We start from the raw sequence: 21,653 nt of genomic DNA on the forward strand, positions 1-21,653 counted from the left end.
AAGTATGATTGCCGTCGCTGTGGAGCCGGCGGGTCAGGTAATCCTTGTAACTCTTCATCGAAGCTCCATTCTGACTAGAACTGTTCGGGCCATTGTGGATACTAAAGTAGATATCAGGGATAGATAATATGGATGGCAGGGCCTCTGTCTTAGAAGTTCACCTCCTCCTTTCTCCGCCTGACAAGGACCTTGGTGGTGGGGTTTGCAAGCATGGAAAACCCAAACTCTAGAGGACTGATATTTGTGTTTTCCGCCAGCTTGATATCGTACTTGAGCAAGAGGTGGCACATGACCAGCTTCACAGTATTGGCGCCGAAGAAGCGGCCAGGACAGGCGTGAATGCCGAGGCCGAAACCTAGATGTTCGGGCGAAGTGCTGACTAGCTGGGACGTCTTTTCGCCTTGCTCAGAAGCTTCCCGCAGTCTCAAAAAACGGTATCCATCATAGGCTCGCGGGTTCTTATAGATCTCCGGGTCCCACATCTTTTCCGCATTAATAGCGATGCCAGAATCTTGGGGAAGAACTGTGCCATCCTTGAGGCGGACATCTTCCATGACTCTGCGGCCTAGACCCACTGTAAAGCACGTTAGTTGAGCCTGCCAAAAGTGGCAAAAAGTGCCTGAGTGATGTACAGTAGAATAGTTGATAAAAGAATGGAATAAACGCACCAGCTGCAACGGGCTTAAGGCGCAGAGTTTCCTTGAGAACACTGTCGAGGAGCTTCGTGTTGTAAAGACTCGTAGGTTTCCATTGCCCGTCCCCGAGAACAGACCGGATTTCGTTCCTGAGTGGCTCGAACATCTCTGGGTTCTTGCAAAGATCCATGATGCTCTGGGACATAAGATCGTTACTGGTCAGAATTGCAGAGATGCTGAGGGCCAGCTGCTGATCGGCAGGATCATACTCAACGCCCATTCTTTTCGCTGCCGTCTCATACCAGTCCAGAGCGTCATGATACTCGAGGCTTGGATCTGCTGCCTTCTCTACACGGCGCTTCTCTAGAATAGGCGCGATGATTTGCCGCGCTTCAATTAGCATCGTACGAACTTCTCGGCATTCTGTAAGAAACCAATGAATAGTGCGATAGAGAATCACTGGCCAACGCCTTAAGACTTTGGCAGCATTTGTTGCTTTGTTGGTGTAATTCACTGTGATTTTCAGCCAGTCGGGATTTCGGCACAGCTCTGGGCCAAGAAAAATGACGGAGGACACCCGGGCAACAATTCGAATGATTACGTCGCCAAGAAGAACCTCATGCCATTCTGAAGAGAGGGTAGGGGCGGTCAGAATTCGATGCTGTCGTGCGGGGTTTGTGTTAATGACTGACCTTCGTTATCGGTCAAGATATCACTAAGAGCAGCGTTTGCCTCATCAGACAATGGCTTGTTCAGCTTGGCTAGAATCATGATTAGATCAGTAAACGAAAATTGACTATCACCGAGTCCCCAAGACGACATACCAATACCAGCAGGCGTGAGATTCCATTTGATGACATTGTGTAGTATCTCAGTTCCAAGAGCAATGTAAGGCTCGAACCCAGGGATGCCAGCTTGCCAGTACTACAAGAACGGCGCAAAAGTCAATAACCGAGCTCTAATAACAAATTTCATTTAGAGCTTGCCATACCTGGAGCAGAAACTTCGTTGAGTCAAAACGGGCATCATTTCGAACCTCTGGCATGACGCTGTGGTCGAGAATGATGACACCACCGCCAAGACCGGTATTGACTCTGAAAGGCTTCCCACCAAATTCTTTCAAACCCCGGGCCAACATCGCCCTTCCACTCATGAGATACTCATTTTTCGAGGCATTAATCACCGGGAATGCAGACAACTTATTCTTACGCAGCGAAACGGTCATCACTGAGGCTATCAATATGATAGCCATCAGAAAGGGCACATAGCCGCTGGTCTCCATCGAGCTTGGAAGCCCGAAGTTGGTTAAGTCGACCCATGATGGCCGGGGAGGACTAAGTGTGGTTTGTGTGTTGGTGTTGAGGTAACTGGCCATCGTTGATTGATTGAAGAGCCACTTTCTCACTGTGAAGCTCTAAGAGGCATACGTGGGTGATTGGTTTCAGACTTTGTTAAACTAGTGTGAGCTCTACGCGGGTGGGTCGATGAGGACCTAACGACCCCTTCAGCATTCAGCTCACCACATACTTCCACCCATGGCGATTCGCATCTTGGGAACCCAACGCGCTACCTTTCGTGTTCGGCTCCGAGCTACCGGCGCCTTGCCGTCCCTCCGTTTCCCACCGGATCGAGAGGTAAAGTTGACTGGGGTAGTTCGGTCCGAGTGGGCGGAGCCGGGTGTAGCGAGAGGGAGTTCGTGAGTCAACGCACGGTGCTGACAGCCCAGGGATAGCGTCGCGCCGATGTCCCGTTTAGGGTTTCATGAAGCAGTTTCCGAAACCTTGTGCCACTTGATGCCACCAACCCCTTTGTTCCAGACTTTCCGGGGTTGTTTCCATCTGCCTTTTCGGAGCAGGAAGAACAAGGAACCCTTTGAGTTACGGTAAGCAACTCTGTGGGAAAAGCCTTCTGGCTAGACGTTGCGAGGCAGGTGAAATGTTTCTACGAACCACAATCTGCTATTCTCACTCAGGCTTCGCGAGATGGACAAAGGCCTGAGTCACTCATTCTTGGACCGGCACAGGCCGTCGATGCTGGTGCTGGCATCCCAACTCTCTGCCGCGGCACTAAACGGCTTTGCCAAGTTTTTCGAGACGGGCGAAGACCCAGTACACCCATTCCAAGTTCTATTCGTCCGGTTCCTTATCACGGGTACGGCATGCACCGTCTACCTCTGGTTCACGAAAGCTCCAAATTTCCCGTTAGGATCACCAGAATTGAGATGGCTACTAGCTCTGAGGGCAGCGGCCGGTGTTTTTGGAGCCTTTGGTTTCTATTGTAAGATGAATATCGCGTCGTGACATGAGGTTTTGGTGAATTGACCTTGTTAACACGTTATTTACTAGTTTCTATCATGTACCTTAAGCTTAGTGAAGCAACGGCCTTGAATTTCCTTGGGCCGCTCACTGCCATGATCTTGATTCGGTACCTAGATTATGGAACCTTCGAGGTTATTGATCGGATCGGGGCCTTTGTCGCGCTGGTTGGTGTGATCCTCGTCGTCCAGCCAGACGCGCTATTTGGCTCTAATCCAACACTTGCAACCGCTGCTCAGTCAGTTACCGATGGGACCCCGAAAGGCAGAATGATGGGTTTCGGATTCGGGTTGATTAGTGTGTGTGGTGGAGCGGTAAGTCAACGATGAGTCACTGGTGACAACCTTTACTGAATATATCTAAAGGTGGCGCTTACGGCGATTCGATCCATCGGTACACGCGAGCACCCTTTGATGAGTATCATGTACTTTGCTTGGACGATTGTCATTGTATCTACTGTGGCATTCCTCCTCATAGACAGCGTTCATCTCACAACAACAGTTCTGTCGTGGATAAAGTTGATACCCCTTGGCATCTTCGGCTTTGTAATGGTTAGTATTCGTCCTGTCCAGTACACTGTTCCACGTCCTCGACTGACACCACATGCTCTTCTAGGAATTTCTTCTCACTGCAGGAATAGCCAACGATGTCTCATCAGCTGCTACGATTATGATTTATTCTCAGGTCGGATGGGCGTTACTACTGGATTGGATTGTATTCCAGTCTCAAGTTAATCTCTTGACGCTGATTGGCATAGGCGGTGTTGTAACGAGCTTGGTCGTTGTTTCTTCAGCCAAGGAGTGGAAATGGCTACGGAAAGGTCGATATGAAGTGGTGGAACAAGATTCCCTTAATGAAAGAGAGCCAGACGAAGAGAGAGTAGAGATGAGACCAAACAGCTCAGTGGCATGATGCATACTTGTAGACTTCAGGAATAGTGATTTAGAGAAATTATACATATTATATCTCAGGATGCGGGCTCACATTGGTGCAAGTAAACTAGCAACTTGTGTGAGATACTGAGCCCTTTACAAACGTGAAGGTGACAGCTTCTACCTTTGATGAGATTCGGGCTGCGGACATGATAGAAAGCCTTAGTAAAGTGGAAAGGTTGTACTTTCACAGCCATTGCAAATTTCTAATTGAAAACAAGACAAACATTCTCTGAAATTTCTTATGACCTATGCCACTAGCCTGATGAAAATAACAACGTTGCTACCCTTGAGAATCGCACAGTTACACAGAGTTCAGATGACAATTTTAGCTAATCACACGGATGCAATGACTTCTTCGATGATCTTCTCAGCGAGATGGATCAGAGATGTACACTGAGTGACTTCCATAGAGGTTAAACCAATGTGGAACTGTTGATGAATCCAGTCCACCAACTCAATCGAAATGATGGAGTCCAAACCAATCGAGGTCAAATTCTCAGTAAGGGGAAAATCCTCAATTGGCCTCAGCATAAGATGACTGAGAGTGGCACTGATGAAGCGAGCGAGGCTGGCGGCTGTCGCGCTGTCTCGGAGAGTAGCGGGATCGGATCTGGCGAGCGAGATGAATGTCTCGGCCTCATCATTCTCCTTGGTCTCCCCAGAGCCTGCGGCGTTCATTTTGTGGAAATAGTGAGACTGAGCGAAACGAACATCTCTCTTCCAGTTGACACGATTAGATGGATCAGAAAGAGGCTTCTCAGAGAGACCTCCAAGACAGAAGCTGCTGAACGGCCCTCCAGATGAGTTGGCCACAGCAATGGCCGCAGAGTCGAGAACATCCTGCTCCTTCAAAAAGAAGAAGCCACCGTTCTTAAAGCCCTCGTAGAGATCATCCCGCTCGAGAAGGTATCCGACGTCACCAACCACCCCAAGGTCGATAATAGAGGCAGGAAGACCGAGGTGATGGCGATACTCAACAAAAGCATCGAGGTAGGTGTTTGCCGCACTGTAGTTGGCTTGGCCATAGTAACCTGTGTGCCCACCACCAGAGCCGAATATGACGAAGAAGTCCAACGGAACATTCGCGTCTAGAAGTGCTTGATGGACGTTCCAAGTCCCACGGACCCTAGGATCAACCACTCCACTCCACTCCTCCCAAGTCATCTCGGCAGTAGAATTATCCTTGAGCACGAGGGACAGTTGCATCACACCAGCGAGGGGCTCGGGAGCTTCGTTGATTGCCTTGAGTACGTCATCGGGATTGCTAACGTCTCCGGAGATCGTCTTGATGACGGATCCAGGATAGCTTTCGAGCTCCTTCACGAAAGGCTCATTATCGGCACTTCCAGCGGATCTCGACAGGAACACAAGGTTACGGGCTCCATGCTCGAGCAACCAAGTGGCCACAGATCGACCAAGGCCGCCGAAACCGCCAATGAGAAGGTATGAGGCATCGTTCCGGAATATGGAAGCTTCCTTAGTTGATGGAATAGCCTGACTGACTTCGGGCTCAGAGAAGCCGAACCAGGACATGCGAGGTATTTGAACCTTGCCATCCACGATGGCGTAATCGAAGTCCGCGTCCAACTCTCCGCCTTTGCGACGGTTTGGTAGACTCTGTACAATATTCAATAGAGCTTTGGACATACCGTTGCTAGATATTGAGATGTCACCGACCTCGACAAGAGTAATGTCTGCCTTGTTCTCCATGCGAACGGTTCTAGCAGTGCCCTGAATCATGGCTGGCTTGGCATCCTTGCAAGCGCCATGAACGGCGGGGATGACCCAAATGAGTGAATCACTCAAGTTGCATAGGCTGTCGATGAACGGCCGGAAAGTCTCAGAGCTAAGGTCGTAGATCGTGTTTCCAGTAAGATCCAGAAGTGAGATGACCACAGACCCATCAGAAGGAACTGTGTTCTGGTGGGAGACTCGTGTAGTAAACCCCTTAGACTCACATTGAGACCTGACGCCACTAGCAAGCTCAAGTCCTTCCTTCGAATTGTGTGCTAGAATGGTGATAATTGTGCTCTTGTCCATCTCGGTAACCTTCATTGGCTCAGCGAGTATCAAGCCAGTCGGTGTCTGTGAATGAAAGACGAAGCCAAGGCATTTCAGTCTCTGGCTAATCTTTTCACAATCAGAAGCACCACCGGTTGCAATACCGTCATCGTGAACGATCAGTCGGCTTCCAGCAGTCTGAAGTGACTTCAATTCCGTCAAATCATCAAGTAGGTGGCGATCATCCGACAACAAGGTCGAAATCGACAAGAGGATAATGTCAGTCGTGTTGCACATGCAAAGCTGCTCGAGATCAACGACCGAGACGCTTTCGCGATCCAGACTTGCAACTGCCTCGGTGACTTGATCAACCTGTTCCCCAGAGGTGCATACATAGGTGTACTCAGAGTAAAGGCGCTTATGCTGGGTAGGCTGCAGAGCATCTAGAGCAAGTCGAGTAATGTCGGTTGATCCTGATCCAATCTCCAATACTTTCGAGTCAGGAGACTTGAAGCCGAGGAGAGAAATTACTTCGGTAGTGTCCTTGACAAGATCCGAGTTGGCAGTCCCGACTTCTGCAAGGGAGTCCAGCATAGTGATATCGTCTCTCCATTCAAAGGTGCTTCCGAGGAGAAATTCTTCACGCTTGGCGACAGGTAGCTCAGAGTAAGAGAGACCTTCCAGATACACCGTAGGACGACCTTCATCTGTGTAGATGGCAGCGTTTGCGGTCATGCCTTTAGCATCTTCCTGGATACTGCCGTAAGCTCTCATACATAAGTCCTGGTTCCCGAGGACACCCAGTCGCGAGATGAAGGTGGGAAGCAGGATGCTGTCTAGACGCCGCTTCTGGCCATGTGTTTGCGCCACGAGGTTAATCTGAAGCATTTGATCCAAAAGTGTCGGATGAGCAGCGTAGTGCGTCGTGTCTTCAAAGTCATAAACTGTCGCTGTGGCCTCCCTCTTGACTGTGTTCGCGGTGATCTGCTCAAGGCCTTGGAAAGCGGTCTGCCAGTCAATGCCAACGGCCTTGACAGCTTTGTACCATGCTTCAGCGTCGATCTCGCGAGCAAATTCTTGCTCAGCCTGAGCGCTTGCGATTGAGGTCTTCTCTGCCTCAGCTCCTGAGCGGATGTAACCAGAGCAGTGCGTAACCCATGCGTGTCCATCGTAGGACATGATTTTGAAGTTGTACCATTGGCCTTCGTCACTAAGCTTGTCTTCCGGAATCATGCGCGTGTATAGTTCCATCTTCTTCTCCTTGGGGATTGTCATGCCGGTGATGATTGACATATCCCTAATGGTGTACGCATCTGAGCCGTTGGCTACCTGACGCATGGCCTCTCCAGCCATGGCCATGTAGCCGGCTCCAGGGAATACGATCTGACCGTTGACGATGTGGTCCATCAACCAAGGAACTTCCTTGAGATCAAGCATGTTTCGCCAGGCAGGCTCAATATCATTGCCCTCAAGAACCCTAGCGCCGAGAAGCACATGTCTGGTATGCTTTCTTTGCTTGTAACGGGAAGGATTGCGAGGTTCATCCATATAGGTTACATCGTGGAGCCAAGGGTAGGTCGGCAGATCGGTCAAAACTCTGCCCTTGGGGATGATGGTGGTCATGTCGGCCGGGGCTCCTTGTACGAAGAGCTCACCAGCCAGACGGAGCATGGATAGGTTGGTATCTTCAGCACGGCGGAGGGTAGTGATGTACTCGCAGGAAGAGTCAGGCACGCTCCGAAGGATCTCACTGATGGGACGTTGGAGAGCCGGATGGGGGCCGACCTCCACGAAGAGATTGCTGTTATTGCTCTTCAAGATCGCTCTCATCGCCGTATTGAATAGCACAGGCTGGACGAAGTTTCGGCGCCAGTAGTTGGCTCCAAAGTCAGCTTCGGTCATCTCAAGACCAGTGACGCTCGAGAAGTGAGGCACGGTCGGAGCCTTAGCATTGACAAGGTATGGCTTCAGGAGCTCCTCGTATGGCCCAGCCAAAGGCTCGATCCAGGGAGAGTGGAAAGATGTCTCCAAGTTCAAAACCTTAGCCTTGACATCAGGATGGCGACGCATGATCTGGTCAATGCAGTGTTGGATGCAGACGGGATCGCCTGACAAGGTGGAGTTGAGATGACTGTTCTCACAGCCAATAACGACACCTGGAATCAAGAAGGGCTCAACCTCCTTCGGGCCAAGACTGAGAGCAGCCATAGTACCAGGCGGGACAGTGCCGTTGACCAAGAGCCAGCCGCGGAAGTAGGCAACAGCCATGGCGGATACGGCGGTGACACTACCGGCAGCGTACGCAGCAGCAGCCTCTCCTCCAGAGTGGCCAGTAACAGCATCAGGACGAACGCCAAGGCTAGCGAGAACATCGACCAACGCGATCTGAACAGCAGTTGCGCATGGGTGAGAGTATCCCCGCTGGCCAACCCTGCTAGAGTCATCGTCGATAGACAGCTCCTTCTCCAAGGACCAGGTTGGCCTGTGTTCTTCGGGAAGCGACTGGAGCCATACGTCCAGCTTCTTGATGGAGTCTCGGAACACCACGTTGGTTTCGATCAGTGACTTGCCCATCCCGGCCCAGTGCACACCCTGTCCAGTAAAGGTCAGAATGAGTCGCCGGGAGGTGGTTGGCTTGCGCTTGAAGCTGCTCAGGTCAAAGACACCCTCCTCGTTGGCAATAGCATAGGCTCTGCAGCTGAGGTGATCGCGATGATGACCCAGAGTGTAAGCAAGATCATCAAGATCAGCGCTCTTAGTCTCAATGTACTGCTTGTGTTGGTCCACTTGCTTTTCGAGAGAAGTCAAGTGCGCAGCGGAGAACAACAAAAGTCGCTGTCCAGGAGAGCGAACGCTGACGCCTGAGTCTGAGCTGATAGAGCTAGCATCATCTCGCAGCTTTTGCCAACCATCATAAGACTCAAGAATGACCTTCAAATTATTAGCGGGGAGCTTTCGTCAGGATAAGGGCAGAGTTCTTACATGAGCATTGGAGCCAGCCACACCAAAGGAATTGACACTGATGCGCTCATCTCTGTCTGCAGGCCAGAAAGTTGGCTCCGTCGGGACCGAAAGCTTGGCCTCATCCCATGGAACTGTGCTGATGTTAGTATCTGACAATCAGGTTACTTACGATGAACTCACTCCTTGGATTGGGGTTTTCCATGTAGATGTTCGGCGGAATAACTCGATTTTCCAATGCGAGGACTGCCTTAATGACACTTGTCAGGCCTGCCGCACCTTCTGAGTGACCGACATTAGGTTTAACCTGAGTACTCATGTTAGAAAACCTCAACCTTGCATTGAAAACATGGTGAACTTACAGCGCCAATCATCACGCCATCATGATCCTTCCAGATTCGAGCAACTGCCGCCACCTCAAGTGGATCGCCAGTCGGAGTACCAGTGCCATGGCACTCGAAGAAGGCCGTCTTATTGAACGGAAGACCAGCCTTCTCGTAGGTCTTTCGAATCAAGGCCTCCTGCAAGTAAGTGTTTGGACTCATGATGCCGTTAGACCGACCATCGTTGTTGGTGCCGCTTGCTCGAAGAATGGCTCTGACTGGGTTACCGTCTCTGAGAGCATCGCTTAATCTCTTGACATAGACAGCGTTGACAGCTTCACCGCGGCCGTAACCATCGGCAAGCAGATCAAAGGTTTTACATTTGCCGCTTGGAGACAAGACACCGGTTTCTGTGAAGACAATGGATGTGATGACTGATGTGATGAGGTTGCATCCCAGAGCCATTGCCGACTTGCATGTACCATTGTGAACAGCTTCAGCAGCCAGGTGTAAAGCAACCATGGATGAAGAGCATCCAGTCTTGACAAGCATACTTAGAGGATGTTAGTCACTGCGAATCGTCACTCACACAGGGTGCGCTACTTACCTCGGGCCAGTCCAGCCGTACTCATATGATACACGGTTAGGCTGTAAGAAGTCGAGGTAGCCAGATCCTCGGTATAGTCCAGAAGCGTGCGGGTCCATTGACAAGTCATCTTGCCAATCTGACGAGAAGTTGCCAACATAACAGCCGATCTCTTGGCCGCGCCAGTTGACCTCGCCGGCATTGTCAAGACATTCTCGCGCAATCTCCAGCAATTGCCTTTGCATGGGGTCCATGCGCTCGATTTCCTTCTCACCACATGTGAAGTAAGAGGCGTCAAATTTGGTAAGGTCATTATCGGCTTGGGTGAACATGTATGCCTCCGTGTTCTGAACCGTTCCCCACTTTGCAACGGGACTGTAGAAGCCTTCGCTATTCCATCTCTCTTTAGGGATGGGGATCAGACCGCTTTGCTTATTCATCATCAGGTTCCAGAAGTCTTCCGTGTTCTTCACGCCACCGGGAAGCCTCACGGCCATTCCCACGATGGCGATGGGGTCCGAGGTGCCCATCTCGGATGAAGGCGTGGCGGCGCCCGACTTTGATGACATTGTCTAAAGCGTGGTACAAAAGATGGTAAAAGCCCGCAAACGCCTGCTGAGTGAGAGTCAAATGCCAGCCTAGCAAAGGATATCGTGTAGTTTTGGCTGTGTATTATGGTTTGGGTTAAAGGGCCAACAAGATTACTTCGACACTAATGTAGAGCTTCTTAACAAGAGATGAACAATGTTGCAACGGAGTTGATCTCGGTATTCCAGAAGACATCCCCTATGTTGGCAGAATAGGTGAGTCCGAGTTTTGCGAAAGTCTATTGCTCGAATTCCGAGAGCCATATTTTTTCCGTCTAATGTGATTGGCTGCGAGAATCGACTTGCGAACACCTCATGATGACCCGGTCCCTGCACAGCTTGCGGTCCGAGATGTGTCACAACATGAAGTTCAACACTCCGAAATACACCAGCCAATGGACCAGGCAAGTAACTTGGATGGACGAAATCTAATTTCACATCAGGAGTACACGTGGTGTCATGTACTGGTCGCGTCAACAAAGAAATTCTACTGAACGACTTGGGAGATATTCCGTCTACAGCTCTACTACAGCACTGCTGCGGCTGGCGATTGGCATCACTCATCAGCTTGGTTCTTATACAATTATGGCTTCTACTCTGCCCAACACTATGAAGGCTGTCATCATTGAAGGTCGCGGTAAAGCGGCAATAGCCACATCGCCCATTCCTAAGTTACGTGATGGATATATCCTCGTGAAAACGACTGCCGTCGCTATCAATCCTTCTGACTGGAAGCACATTGACTTCATGTGGGTGGGTAACCCCACTGGTACGCGACCAGGTCTCGAGTACTCGGGCGTTGTTCTCGAGGTCGGCAATGGAGTGGATAAGCACTTCAAAGTTGGCGACAGAGTCTTCGGGATTGTGAATGGCTCGTAAGTGACACGATCTCTCTCCAGATTACAGAATGACTCTAATCATATTTGCAAAGAAATGTGAGACAGAAGGAAGATGGGGCCTTTGCAGAGTATCTCATCGCAAAGGCGAGCCTACAGATGAAGATACCTGACCATGTTGATGACACTGAGGCGGCGGCAATCACGTCTGGCCTAGTAGCGGTGGTTGGTGCTTCATTCACACTTGCTCCTAACAGATCATCGCTAAAAATCAGATCTAGGGTCAAGGACTCTACCAGTCTCTGGCACTTCCACTTCCCACCAAGCCGTCACCAGAGCCGATTGCCCTTCTGATTTACGGCGGAAGCACGGCGTCAGGAATCATGGGCATTCAGTTCGCCAAAATGTCCAATTGCACGGTCATCGTAACCTGTTCGCCCAAGAACTTCGACTACATGAAGGCCTTGGGAGCTGATTTCTGCGTTGACTACAAAGCAGAGGACTGTTCAGAGCAAGTCAAGGCTTTCACAAAGGGAAGATTGAGGCACGCTTGGGATTGCATTGCGACAGCCCAGTCTGCACGGATATGCGCCGCGGCGATGTCGACAAGAGGCGGGCACTACAGCAGCCTCTTGTACTTGGTTCCCTCCATTGTCAAGAAGATCAATCCAAAGATCGAGTGCTCTACAACCTTGGGTTACACGATTCTAGGAGAGACGATAGAGAAGGAGACGGTCATTGAACCTAGACTTGGCGACTACGAGTTTGGGAAGATGTTCTGGGATGTGAGTGAGAAGCTACTGCAGGAGGACAAGTTTCGGCCTGCCAGGCAAATTGTAAATGAAGGCGGCGATGGCTTGGAAGGTGTTCTTCATGGCATACAGTACCTGAAGCAAGGGAACGTGAGTGCTGCAAAGCTCGTCTACACGATTGCTTCATAAAGTAGATACACGTAGCTTCAATTTCAGACTTCGTTATGGCCAATCATGTAATATCATGAGAAAGATGCATCGATCTTAGAAGGCAAGTTTCCGACACGGAGTATCCCAAGTCTGGACATTTTGGTGGCCTTCCATTGTCCGCACTGGGTTCAACAGGTCTCTGAGGCATGAGCTGCGCGAGAGTTAGTGGTCGAACAGGGCGGCGATGGATGACTCGCGCATTAAACCACCTGAAGTAACTTTCACTGAGTCCTGGCACAGGCCTGCCAAAATCTGACCCCGTGCGGTCCGTCAACTCGGCAACGATGAAGCCACTCACATATCAGTGTTGCTCCGGATTCGGGAGTCTCTAAGGAGTAGGGCAAGGCTCAAATAATCCGGAATGAAGAAGCGAGCCTGAAATGTATGGGAGATTCAAGACAGCAGCCCCGAGCGACTCGCATCTTGATGGTGAGCCTAATCCAGGCCTCGACACAGAGTCATGGTGCAACAGGCCGTGACTTTGTCCCCCTCCGTTTAGATGAAGGCGTCAACAACAGAGTAGAAAGCATACATTTCAGTATCAATAGTGTTCATGTTCAAATAAATCAAACAAACATCCTCTTAATCCCGTAAGGTATTTCATTGAATGAAGGAAATCAGCGGGAATAATTTTCAAAATAGAAGTCGACGTGGGAGGGTTAATACCGGAAAACTACGATGCACGGATTAGCTACAGTTGTACTAACTCATTAATACCATACTTGATCAAAATCCGTCACTATGTTACTCCTTATATTCGACATTTATGAGATTCCCAAGATATTGAAACAGAACCGTACTGATGTAGATTGCGCGAAATGTATTTCACTAATGAGTTGGTTTAGTGATGAAATTGCGACTCGGTCATCGCTGTCCGAGGCATATAGAAGGGGTTCCGCGCGATTAAGTGACCTCCGCGCCGGACCGATGGTCCCCCCCTCTCCACATGAGCGACGGATTGACAGCTCCGGTACTGTAGAATCGTCGGGCTTATGGTTAAAGCACTCATGTACTACGTGTAATTGCCCCAGTTGTGACATCAAGGACGCCACAGTATAATCTGCCGCATCAAAGACGTAGTCATATTTCAGAGTCAACCAGCATCAGATGGCATAATGGCGGCCGTGGAAGCCTTCAACGAAACGAGAGACAGTACGGACAGGATTGTCACCGATTGTGGATTTGCGGGCTACTATGAAAACGTCCACTCACGACAGAAATTGCTCATCGTTCAGCTGATCATGAAATCGTTCCAAAAATTGCGATGCGATATTGCGCGTACAAAACCGGGCCAGAAGCTGAGACCGATCAAATGCACCGCCAACCTACGGAAACAGCTCGACTTCTGCTATGAAATGCTTTCAGATGCAGGACTTGTGCGCCAAGAAGGAGATTCTTTCATCAGGACAGACACACCCACTCCACCTGGAAATCCAAAAGATGCTCTTCAACATATTCTCAACGACTTTCCGACATACACATCTCTGAACAAGCTTGTGGCTCACGCGGGTAACAACCTCGCCGAAATTTATGTGGGACGTACCGATGGCGTCCGATCGATTTTCGGGTCCCCAGAAGGGCGCGAGTATCTGGAAGATATCTATGGCGCAGCGCATCCGAGCAAGGCCTTTCACAAGCTCATGGAAGACTTCATGACCCGCTTCACAAAGACCGTCACCATCCCTCACGGTTCTCAACTCAAGATCCTGGAGCTTGGCGCTGGAACAGGGGGCACAGCCAAATGGCTTGCCCCGTTGCTCGCTAAATCGGGAGTCCCTGTCGAGTACACCTTCACCGATCTGGCACACGGCTTCATTGCTCAGGCTGCGCGGAAGTTCCAAGACTACCCCTTTATGAACTATCGAACACAGGACATCGAGAAGCCACCACCTGTAGATCTCGCGCACACCCAGGACATAGTCATTGCTGTAAACGCAGTTCACGCCACCCCTGACATGGTAAAGTCACTTACCAATACGCGCCAATTCTTACGACCTGGCGGGTTTGCACTGGTGATGGAGGTGCAGGAGCGTTTGTGCTGGGCTGACTTTGTGTTTGGGCTGTTTGAGGGATGGTGGTTGTTCAGCGACGGGAGAAAGCATGCGACGGCTGACGAGACGGTATGGCGGGATGCTTTCAAGGCATCTGGGTTCGATCATATTGATTGGACTAAAGGGAAATTGAGGGATTCCGGCCTGCAGAGAGTTTTCCTGGCGACGGTGGCCGAATAGGGTAGCTCGTGGTTGTAGTTGTTGGTACAGTGCCCGTAACTTCGGTTTCAGTTGCACATGACGAATCTTCCTCTTCATGTATGGTACACCAAATCTGATGAGATCAGATCACGCCACTTGATAGCCGACCTAACCGCGGATACTATTGCTTCGTCCTTGTGATATTGTATAGACACATAGGTGATCAAACCGAATCCTCGGAACTAGATTTCCATATCTGCTAGATAGCATAGCTAAAATCGAGGCGGATCCCCGGTGAAACGTCCGCAATGAGGTTTCGAGGCTACCTGTAACCTAAAGCGAGGCTGGAATGGTAGGCACTCGACTATACGGCTAACTGGCAACTTGTAGGCAGAAATTATCCACGTGGTTTGTTTATCATTCGGTACAGATGTTTCTGTTTAGAAGTTTGGTAACGAGTCTTCTTTTGCCTAACTGCACCTCTGAGGGGATACTTTCCTGCAGGCTGCCCCGAGAACACTCAAAGTCTACTCCAAATGGGGCGCGTAAGCACGTCTTTACAAGACTTACACAGTAGACTTGTAGCAGCGGAAAAAAGGCAACTCTATCTGGGTGGCGGCACGACCCTTGCCGCTGGCTCGTACCCATCTTACGTCTGTTGGTCGAGATGAAGCAAGACGGGGAAAGGACTTCTAAGATGAGCTGAAGTATCGCGAGTCAAGATGTGGGGGGCTTCGTCGCAACTTCGGGTGAGAAGGAAAGTTTCGGGGTACTTTTGCTGTTCCCCGACGATGCTGCACTTGGGATAAGGCTTCAGGGTTCTCGATAGTTCGAACCTACATGGTACCCCAAGTTAGTTGACAATACGCGGGATCTCTAAGTTGAATTCTGAGTAAGTATGTAGCTATGGAACTTTTCCCTACACTTGGCTGGCCAAGGATTCGTACCTATGCGTGCGCTCAGTTGACGCTGAGAACAATTGCTGGCAATATCGCAAATTTCTAGTATGGCTACTGAGAAGCAGGTTGAGATTGGCGCCGAGCGGCAGGATGAGGATGGTGACATCGTTGTGGACTGGAATGGGGAAGACGACGAGAGTAAGCCCCTGAACTGGTCAACTACTCGAAAGTGCATCAACGTTGGACTTGTCAGCGCCTTAACTTTCATTGCGTAAGTCATCCTGCGTCCCAATACGACACGAGAGCGAAGCTGGAATAGCTGACTGACTACGAATGATGTGGCTCTATAGGTCCATCGCCTCCGCCATGTGTGCACCTGGAGTCCCAGACATGATGGCGGAATTCCATAGCGAGAGCAAAGTCCTCTCATCCTTCATCGTCTCTATTTTTGTCTTAGGATATGCAATTGGTCCAATGTAAGTTCTGTTTGCCTCAAGGTAACGAAGCCTCCAGTAATAATCAACTTATGCTCGTCAGCTTCTTTGCTCCTTTATCCGAGCTGTATGGGAGACTGCCCATTTACCACAGCTCAAACATCCTCTTCACTCTGTTTAGCATTTTGAGCGCTGTATCGCCAAACCTGCCGGCCATCATTATCTTCCGTTTCCTCTCTGGCGCCTCGGGTGCAGCCCCCCTAGCTATCGGCGGTGGCACTATAGCTGATCTCATCCGACCCGAGCGACGAGGCTTGGTGGTGAGCGTCTACTTCGTTGGTCCCATCCTTGGACCAGCACTGGGACCGGTCGCGGCCGGCTATATTTCACAGGATCTAGGCTGGCGATGGATTTTTTGGGTCACTGCAATCCCTGTGAGTGCTTGTCGGGTACCGTGGTCTGATTCCCATTGCTGATCAAGAGCCACAGTCCGGTGCCTTCACGTTGATTTGCTTCCTCTGTCTGCGGGAGACATATCCTCCAAGACTGCTGCATCAGCGTGCAGTGGCTTTACGGAAAGCTCATCCCGAAAGCACTTTCGTAGCGCCGGGTGAAAAGTCGGCGTTGAGTCCAAGTACGCTCCTTCTCAATGCACTGGTTCGGCCAGTCAAGATGTTTTTCTTGAGCCCAATTGTGCTTGTTCTCTCAACAATACTTGCTTTAGCATACGGGTATATGGTAGGCCCCACGAGGTTTCTACACAATGTGGCGTGAGGCTGATAGCAAGCAGTACATACTATTGACGACATTCACTCCGGTCTTCACCTCGGAGTACGGCTTTTCGTTGGGCACAGTCGGTTTAGTCTACCTTGGCCTGGGCGTAGGTTTCAGCGTGGGAGCAATTTGCAATGCGATCTTCAACGACCGCATGGCCAATCGACGAACTGCACGCAACGATGGACATCGTGAGCCTGAGTTTCGACTGCCTATCATGGCCAGGTCGATCTTGCTTACACCCTTGGGACTATTCTTCTACGGCTGGACCGCGCAGTACCATTTGCACTGGATACTCCCAATCATTGGCTCAGCCCTTCTCGGAGCCGGACTAATCCTTATCATGGTGGGTGCTCTAACATCTTCATACATTCCAGATACTAATCAAGCGCCCAGATGCCGTTGCACACATACCTCATCGACGCGTTTACGAAGTACGCTGCTTCTGCGATAGCGGCATCTACCATCTTCCGCTGCATCGTTGGTGCATTTCTGCCACTCGCAGGGGAGTCATTGTTCAATCGGCTAGGGCTCGGCTGGGGAAGTAGTCTTTTAGGATTTGTCTCACTTTTGCTCTGTCCGGTTCCGTGGCTACTTCAAAAATATGGCCAGGCAGCTAGAGAGAGGTTTGCTGTCACATTCTAAATCACTCCATGACACACGTAATTACCATAGTTCACAGATCGATCACCAGGGAGTAGAAGGGCGATGGTTTCTATTCAAGAATATGTCTTATCTAGCTACTAATTATCGTTTTGCTATTGTTGGTGGCGGATTACAGGTTTAAACTCTTATTCTGAGCCATCAAGACATTAATATGGATTATGAATCATTTTCTGGATTGAACATGTTTCTTCCGTGATTAATATCTGGCTTGATCAAATTCACACTAAAAATTTGCGGTCTTAGAGTGATCATAACCTTGACTTAGTAATAGAGATGCCTGTGTCACGAAATTCTCACCACTCTCTTGCCCTTCCTAGTGATCTGTCCTCTGCCAGAGTTACACATGGTGTGTACTCAATGTCGAGATGTGAGTTGATAGCGAACGGGTCTTCGACGTGCATATTTATCAACACATGATCGGCACAGTGTGTTGAGTGATTCCAGTTGATAGCATAAGCCGGAACTGTTGTTTTCCATCGTGCGGCGCTGCTGAGAATTTTCCATGTTGCAACACAATGCCAACGATGAAGATCCATAGACACCCATTTTATGTCTTGCGTGCCCTTCATAACTTGGGGTAGAGTGATGGCCTTTGTCGCATTTTGGTCCTCAAAGAACTCCCACGGCCATACGTGCTCAAATTCGTCAATGAGTTCGGGAGAAGAGCATTGTGTCGGCATCCAGTGGAGCAGAACGTCATCGTAGATGCAACCTGCTGCGCGGGCTTCGTTGGGCGTATGCCCGCATGCTGAGGACGGCTCCCAGGCGCGAAAGGTCTGTCCACCGTCAACGACACTCCATTCTGGGACGATGGTAGACATTTTCGTGGGTGAGTCTAGGAAGTATGCTGCCAAAGCAAATGAAAAGACCAAGATGGCTCCGGATGTGGAATAGCCAATGCCTTGAAAGATCTTCCTCCAAGGGAATCGTCTTGGATAATGATTTAACACCTGCTTCGACGCAATTTCCTCCAGTATGTCGTCGTCATAGCTGCTGGACTGAGAGGATAAGAGCCTCTCTTCCGCTTCGTTGCTATGGTCTGTGGTAGTTGACATTATTTGCTACTGACTTAGGCAGAAAAGTTGCGTAAAAACAGTAGGGTAGTGTAAAAAAAAGTTGCTTTACATGTATCCGCTGTACGACAAGACCGTGGCATCCTCTATTCCACGTTTGAGTAGGACTACAACCTGCCCAGGTGGCTACAGAATATGTGAGGCGGACTTGCTTGAGTGAGAGTTCTGCCTCGGATTTTTACGACAACTACCCGACAAAATGCACTAACAAGACAAGGTACTCAAGGTTCAGTTATAAAGCATGAGTGCGGAACCCGAGAAATTCTCCAAGCTCCCGCTAGGACCCTTATGAAGTGTGTCACAGTTCAAAGCTTAAACACAAAGTCGAGAACATCCACAGGACTAACCGAGCACAGAACGTAAACGAAGAGCTTGTCCCTTCTGACCGGGATCCTCTCGAGAAAGCAAGTGGAACCACCTACTGTAAACGGTACTATGACTGCACTAACGATATATGGACGTCAGTTTCGGAAGTTAATCGACTTGAAGGAGGAGCTGGGCAGACGACACGGAGGCTTTCTTCTTGATCGCCCAGCTCTTACTATAAGCGACCGTCGTATCCTAGCTACAAGCTGAATCGGAGATGATGACGCGGAAGATATCATCCCCGCATGGTTGGCCTAGGCAGAAACAAATGTCATGTAGTGCCGACATATGTTATCTATCGCCCTCTCAACAAGACTGCCTATCACGTACTTCCAGTCACCACCGCTGTCACCGTGCAATCATGGCAAACCACCGCGAAAAGGTCACAAGATTCGAGAAGAATATGGACAATAGCCTTTCACCCTGTCTACGACTTCTTTTCTTTCTTCTAGGCTCATCAATATGCACCCTTTTCACTCTTCTGGTTCCCTTCTCTCCATTTTACGGAACTGATCACGGGAATCACGGTCACTCTGATACCAACCTCGGGCTCATCACCGGCCTGCTCAAGGACAAATTCCCTTGCGGCAGAGATACTCCCACTGCATTGTCACGTGGGTGCAAGTTTGAGTCATACACGGCGACATGGCAACCTCCGCAATGTTTTGACTCGGCTCTAGATGCCGAGTTCCGCCAGACTCGCCCATGGAAGTTCTTTACGTCTCGGAATTCAACCACCGAATTATCCTGGTCTGACGTGGAGAAGATCAAACCAGGACAGGCGTGGACGACATGGGAGTTCCATCTCTACTCTTGCGCGTTTCTGTGGAAGAAAGAGGTCAAGATCGCGCACGGATTGGTCTCTGGTACCATCGACTACCACCAGTGCCTAGACCATGCGTTGATGCACGACTATGCGAGGCCCAAAGACCATGTTAGTATCCCTTACTGGCCTCGCTTTACTTCTTGTCGACCGCCTAGCGACATATCCGTTCACCAATTCGATTTGAAGCCTGGTGTGGAAAAGGGGCTTGGTAGTGATGGACAGCTGGCTGAAGTGCATGGCCATTCTCATATTCACGGGGCGAATAAGGAATATGATCACAAGCCAAGGGAATAGACCATTTTCGTCACTGGGGGCAAATGTTGTAGCAGACTGATTAGCCAATGTCTTCGTTCTCGGGCTCTCCATGCAATAGTATAGTCAACATTCCTACCATAAATCCCACATATCGTGACGATTAACGTAAAGTCCTCTGATCCTCATACGTGGGTAACCAAGTCCGTTTCAAGTCAAGGTTCAATACCCTGAACATGGTGAAAATCACAGTCTAGACTACCGGGAACTGATCCATCATTGGGCAGACAAAGTAAGCTACACACTATTGTCGATAACCGAGAGCGACAGTGTCGTCAGAATTTCACCTTACGACTAGGTTCACAATAAGGATCTGGGTTTTTTAGTAAAAACAAAGCAGGGCAACTACTTGTTCTCGAAAGTATCCCACTTTCCGCCGTTTAAGCTTCCGTCATCCCACCCAGCAAGCTCAAGGTTGGAAGCCTTTTGTGTGCGTGCCCAAACTATCAACTTGGCCTTGTCAGAGCTGCATAAGGGGACTCAAACGCGGCGGGGATCCTCTTTGGGGTCATTGGAGCAAGAAAGTAACGCGAATCCACTACGAAACCTTTCCAAATTGAGTCATTGTTGCTAGCTATGCTCTTGGTGATACACGGTTCCGCGGATGTACGGCTCGAGCCGGAACATTAATCATTATTCTATAAGCTAGTATATGCAAATGGAGATATTCCAACAAACCTTGAGGTAATCGACTACCGCAGATAACGTGACTAGATCTGCTCGTCTGCCACGAGGGTGTCGGAAGACAAGCTGTAAAAGGGAGTAGGAACGCCATATATGACCACGTTACATCCCACGCTGTCTACCTTGGTGTTCGAGCATCTAACAAATCAGACAACTACAATACACCAACTATATCTGTTATCATTATCCAACGACTCACAATGAGATTCACCGCCCTTACTTCCGTCGCGATCCTTGCAGCCACTGCTCTTGCGGCACCGGCCATCCAGAGAGAAGAGAAACGGGCTTTCGTCACTGACGAGCTTGGTACGTGTTTGAAGCATTTAAGATTCCGTAGACAATTAAGTGATCTAACTGACGAGTAAAGATCCTCGCGCGTTTGTCACCGAAGACAAACGCGAGTTTGTGACTGAGCCAGAGAGACGCTCCTTTGTTACAGAGGACAAGCGAGGATTTGTCACTGAGGAGAAGCGTGGTTTCGTCACCGAAGATGAAATGGAGAAGAGAGGTTTCGTCACCGAGCCCGATATGAACAAGCGTGGCTTCGTGACGGAGCCAGAGAAGAGGTCTTTTGTCACTGAGGACAAGCGCAGCTTCGTGACCGAACCCGAGAAGCGCGGCTTCGTCACTGAGGATAAGCGCAGCTTCGTCACTGAGCCAGAGAAGCGCGCCTTCGTCACTGAGGATAAGAGAAGCTTTGTCACGGAGCCCGAGAAGCGCGCCTTCGTCACTGAAGAGAAGAGGGGCTTCGTCACTGAGCCTGAGAAGAGATCCTTCATTACAGAGAAGCGTGGCTTTGTCACCGAGGACAAGCGTAGCTTTGTTACGGAGCCTGAGAAGAGATCTTTCGTGACTGAAGACAAGCGCGGCTTTGTTACCGAGCCTGAGAAGCGTGGATTTGTCACTGAGGAGAAGCGCTCTTTCATCACTGAGCCCCACAAGAGAGGCTTTGTCACCGAGGACAAGCGTGCCTTCGTTACTGACGAGAACATGGAGTAATACTCATATGATCCTCGGTACTTTAAGAATGATGGAGAGGATGGAACAGCCAAGTGGTGGTAAATGGTACAGATTGTCCTGACGGGAAACCGGCGGTACTTGGTGGAGTTTTTCTTGATTACGTTAGACAAGGTAGCTTCAACAGCAGACTGGTCACTGAAATCAAAACTCTTGTCTCGCTTTACATTGGTTCTACTGCGATGACGAAAAGAGTGTGTGTCAATGGTGTGTTATCAATGGAACTGACAAGCTAGGGATTAACACGACGTTGAACGAAGGAGAGATCG

General features: G+C 49.8%; 9 protein-coding genes across 9 annotated transcripts; 6 read left to right on the forward strand and 3 right to left on the reverse strand.

The window, feature by feature from the left end:
- Window positions 1-149: 149 nt before the first annotated feature.
- On the reverse strand, window positions 150-2,010 carry CCOS01_08241 (cytochrome P450; the record flags this gene model as incomplete). The annotated part of the gene is made up of 5 exons (XM_060456402.1): window positions 150-574; window positions 669-1,262; window positions 1,328-1,396; window positions 1,460-1,559; window positions 1,627-2,010. 5 exons carry the CDS (start codon window positions 2,008-2,010, stop codon window positions 150-152), a joined length of 1,572 nt encoding a protein of 523 aa, XP_060312676.1.
- Window positions 2,011-2,617: 607 nt separating this feature from the next.
- Window positions 2,618-3,862, forward strand: CCOS01_08242 (uncharacterized protein; the record flags this gene model as incomplete). Its single annotated transcript, XM_060456403.1, has 4 exons — window positions 2,618-2,912; window positions 2,981-3,264; window positions 3,316-3,501; window positions 3,566-3,862. The coding sequence occupies 4 exons, from the start codon at window positions 2,618-2,620 to the stop codon at window positions 3,860-3,862; spliced, it is 1,062 nt and encodes a 353-aa protein (XP_060312677.1).
- A 356-nt stretch (window positions 3,863-4,218) lies between these two features.
- Window positions 4,219-10,325, reverse strand: CCOS01_08243 (polyketide synthase; the record flags this gene model as incomplete). Its single annotated transcript, XM_060456404.1, has 5 exons — window positions 4,219-8,817; window positions 8,869-8,981; window positions 9,031-9,154; window positions 9,210-9,723; window positions 9,778-10,325. 5 exons carry the CDS (start codon window positions 10,323-10,325, stop codon window positions 4,219-4,221), a joined length of 5,898 nt encoding a protein of 1,965 aa, XP_060312678.1.
- Window positions 10,326-10,928: 603 nt separating this feature from the next.
- Window positions 10,929-12,120, forward strand: CCOS01_08244 (TOXD; the record flags this gene model as incomplete). Its single annotated transcript, XM_060456405.1, has 3 exons — window positions 10,929-11,218; window positions 11,275-11,404; window positions 11,461-12,120. The coding sequence occupies 3 exons, from the start codon at window positions 10,929-10,931 to the stop codon at window positions 12,118-12,120; spliced, it is 1,080 nt and encodes a 359-aa protein (XP_060312679.1).
- Window positions 12,121-13,256: 1,136 nt separating this feature from the next.
- On the forward strand, window positions 13,257-14,372 carry CCOS01_08245 (polyketide synthase; the record flags this gene model as incomplete). Its single annotated transcript, XM_060456406.1, has 1 exon — window positions 13,257-14,372. One exon carries the CDS (start codon window positions 13,257-13,259, stop codon window positions 14,370-14,372), a length of 1,116 nt encoding a protein of 371 aa, XP_060312680.1.
- Window positions 14,373-15,339: 967 nt separating this feature from the next.
- CCOS01_08246 (uncharacterized protein) lies at window positions 15,340-17,085 on the forward strand (the record flags this gene model as incomplete). The annotated part of the gene is made up of 6 exons (XM_060456407.1): window positions 15,340-15,503; window positions 15,583-15,708; window positions 15,770-16,100; window positions 16,156-16,404; window positions 16,457-16,786; window positions 16,837-17,085. 6 exons carry the CDS (start codon window positions 15,340-15,342, stop codon window positions 17,083-17,085), a joined length of 1,449 nt encoding a protein of 482 aa, XP_060312681.1.
- Window positions 17,086-17,399: 314 nt separating this feature from the next.
- On the reverse strand, window positions 17,400-18,161 carry CCOS01_08247 (uncharacterized protein; the record flags this gene model as incomplete). Its single annotated transcript, XM_060456408.1, has 1 exon — window positions 17,400-18,161. The coding sequence occupies one exon, from the start codon at window positions 18,159-18,161 to the stop codon at window positions 17,400-17,402; it is 762 nt and encodes a 253-aa protein (XP_060312682.1).
- A 745-nt stretch (window positions 18,162-18,906) lies between these two features.
- Window positions 18,907-19,665, forward strand: CCOS01_08248 (uncharacterized protein; the record flags this gene model as incomplete). The annotated part of the gene is made up of 1 exon (XM_060456409.1): window positions 18,907-19,665. One exon carries the CDS (start codon window positions 18,907-18,909, stop codon window positions 19,663-19,665), a length of 759 nt encoding a protein of 252 aa, XP_060312683.1.
- A 902-nt stretch (window positions 19,666-20,567) lies between these two features.
- On the forward strand, window positions 20,568-21,366 carry CCOS01_08249 (uncharacterized protein; the record flags this gene model as incomplete). The annotated part of the gene is made up of 2 exons (XM_060456410.1): window positions 20,568-20,673; window positions 20,735-21,366. 2 exons carry the CDS (start codon window positions 20,568-20,570, stop codon window positions 21,364-21,366), a joined length of 738 nt encoding a protein of 245 aa, XP_060312684.1.
- Between the last annotated feature and the right edge of the window lie 287 nt (window positions 21,367-21,653).

This window comes from Colletotrichum costaricense, assembly GCF_030867565.1.
Source record: "Colletotrichum costaricense strain IMI 309622 chromosome Unknown Scaffold_8.1, whole genome shotgun sequence".
NCBI classification, from domain to species: Eukaryota; Fungi; Ascomycota; class Sordariomycetes; order Glomerellales; family Glomerellaceae; genus Colletotrichum; species Colletotrichum costaricense.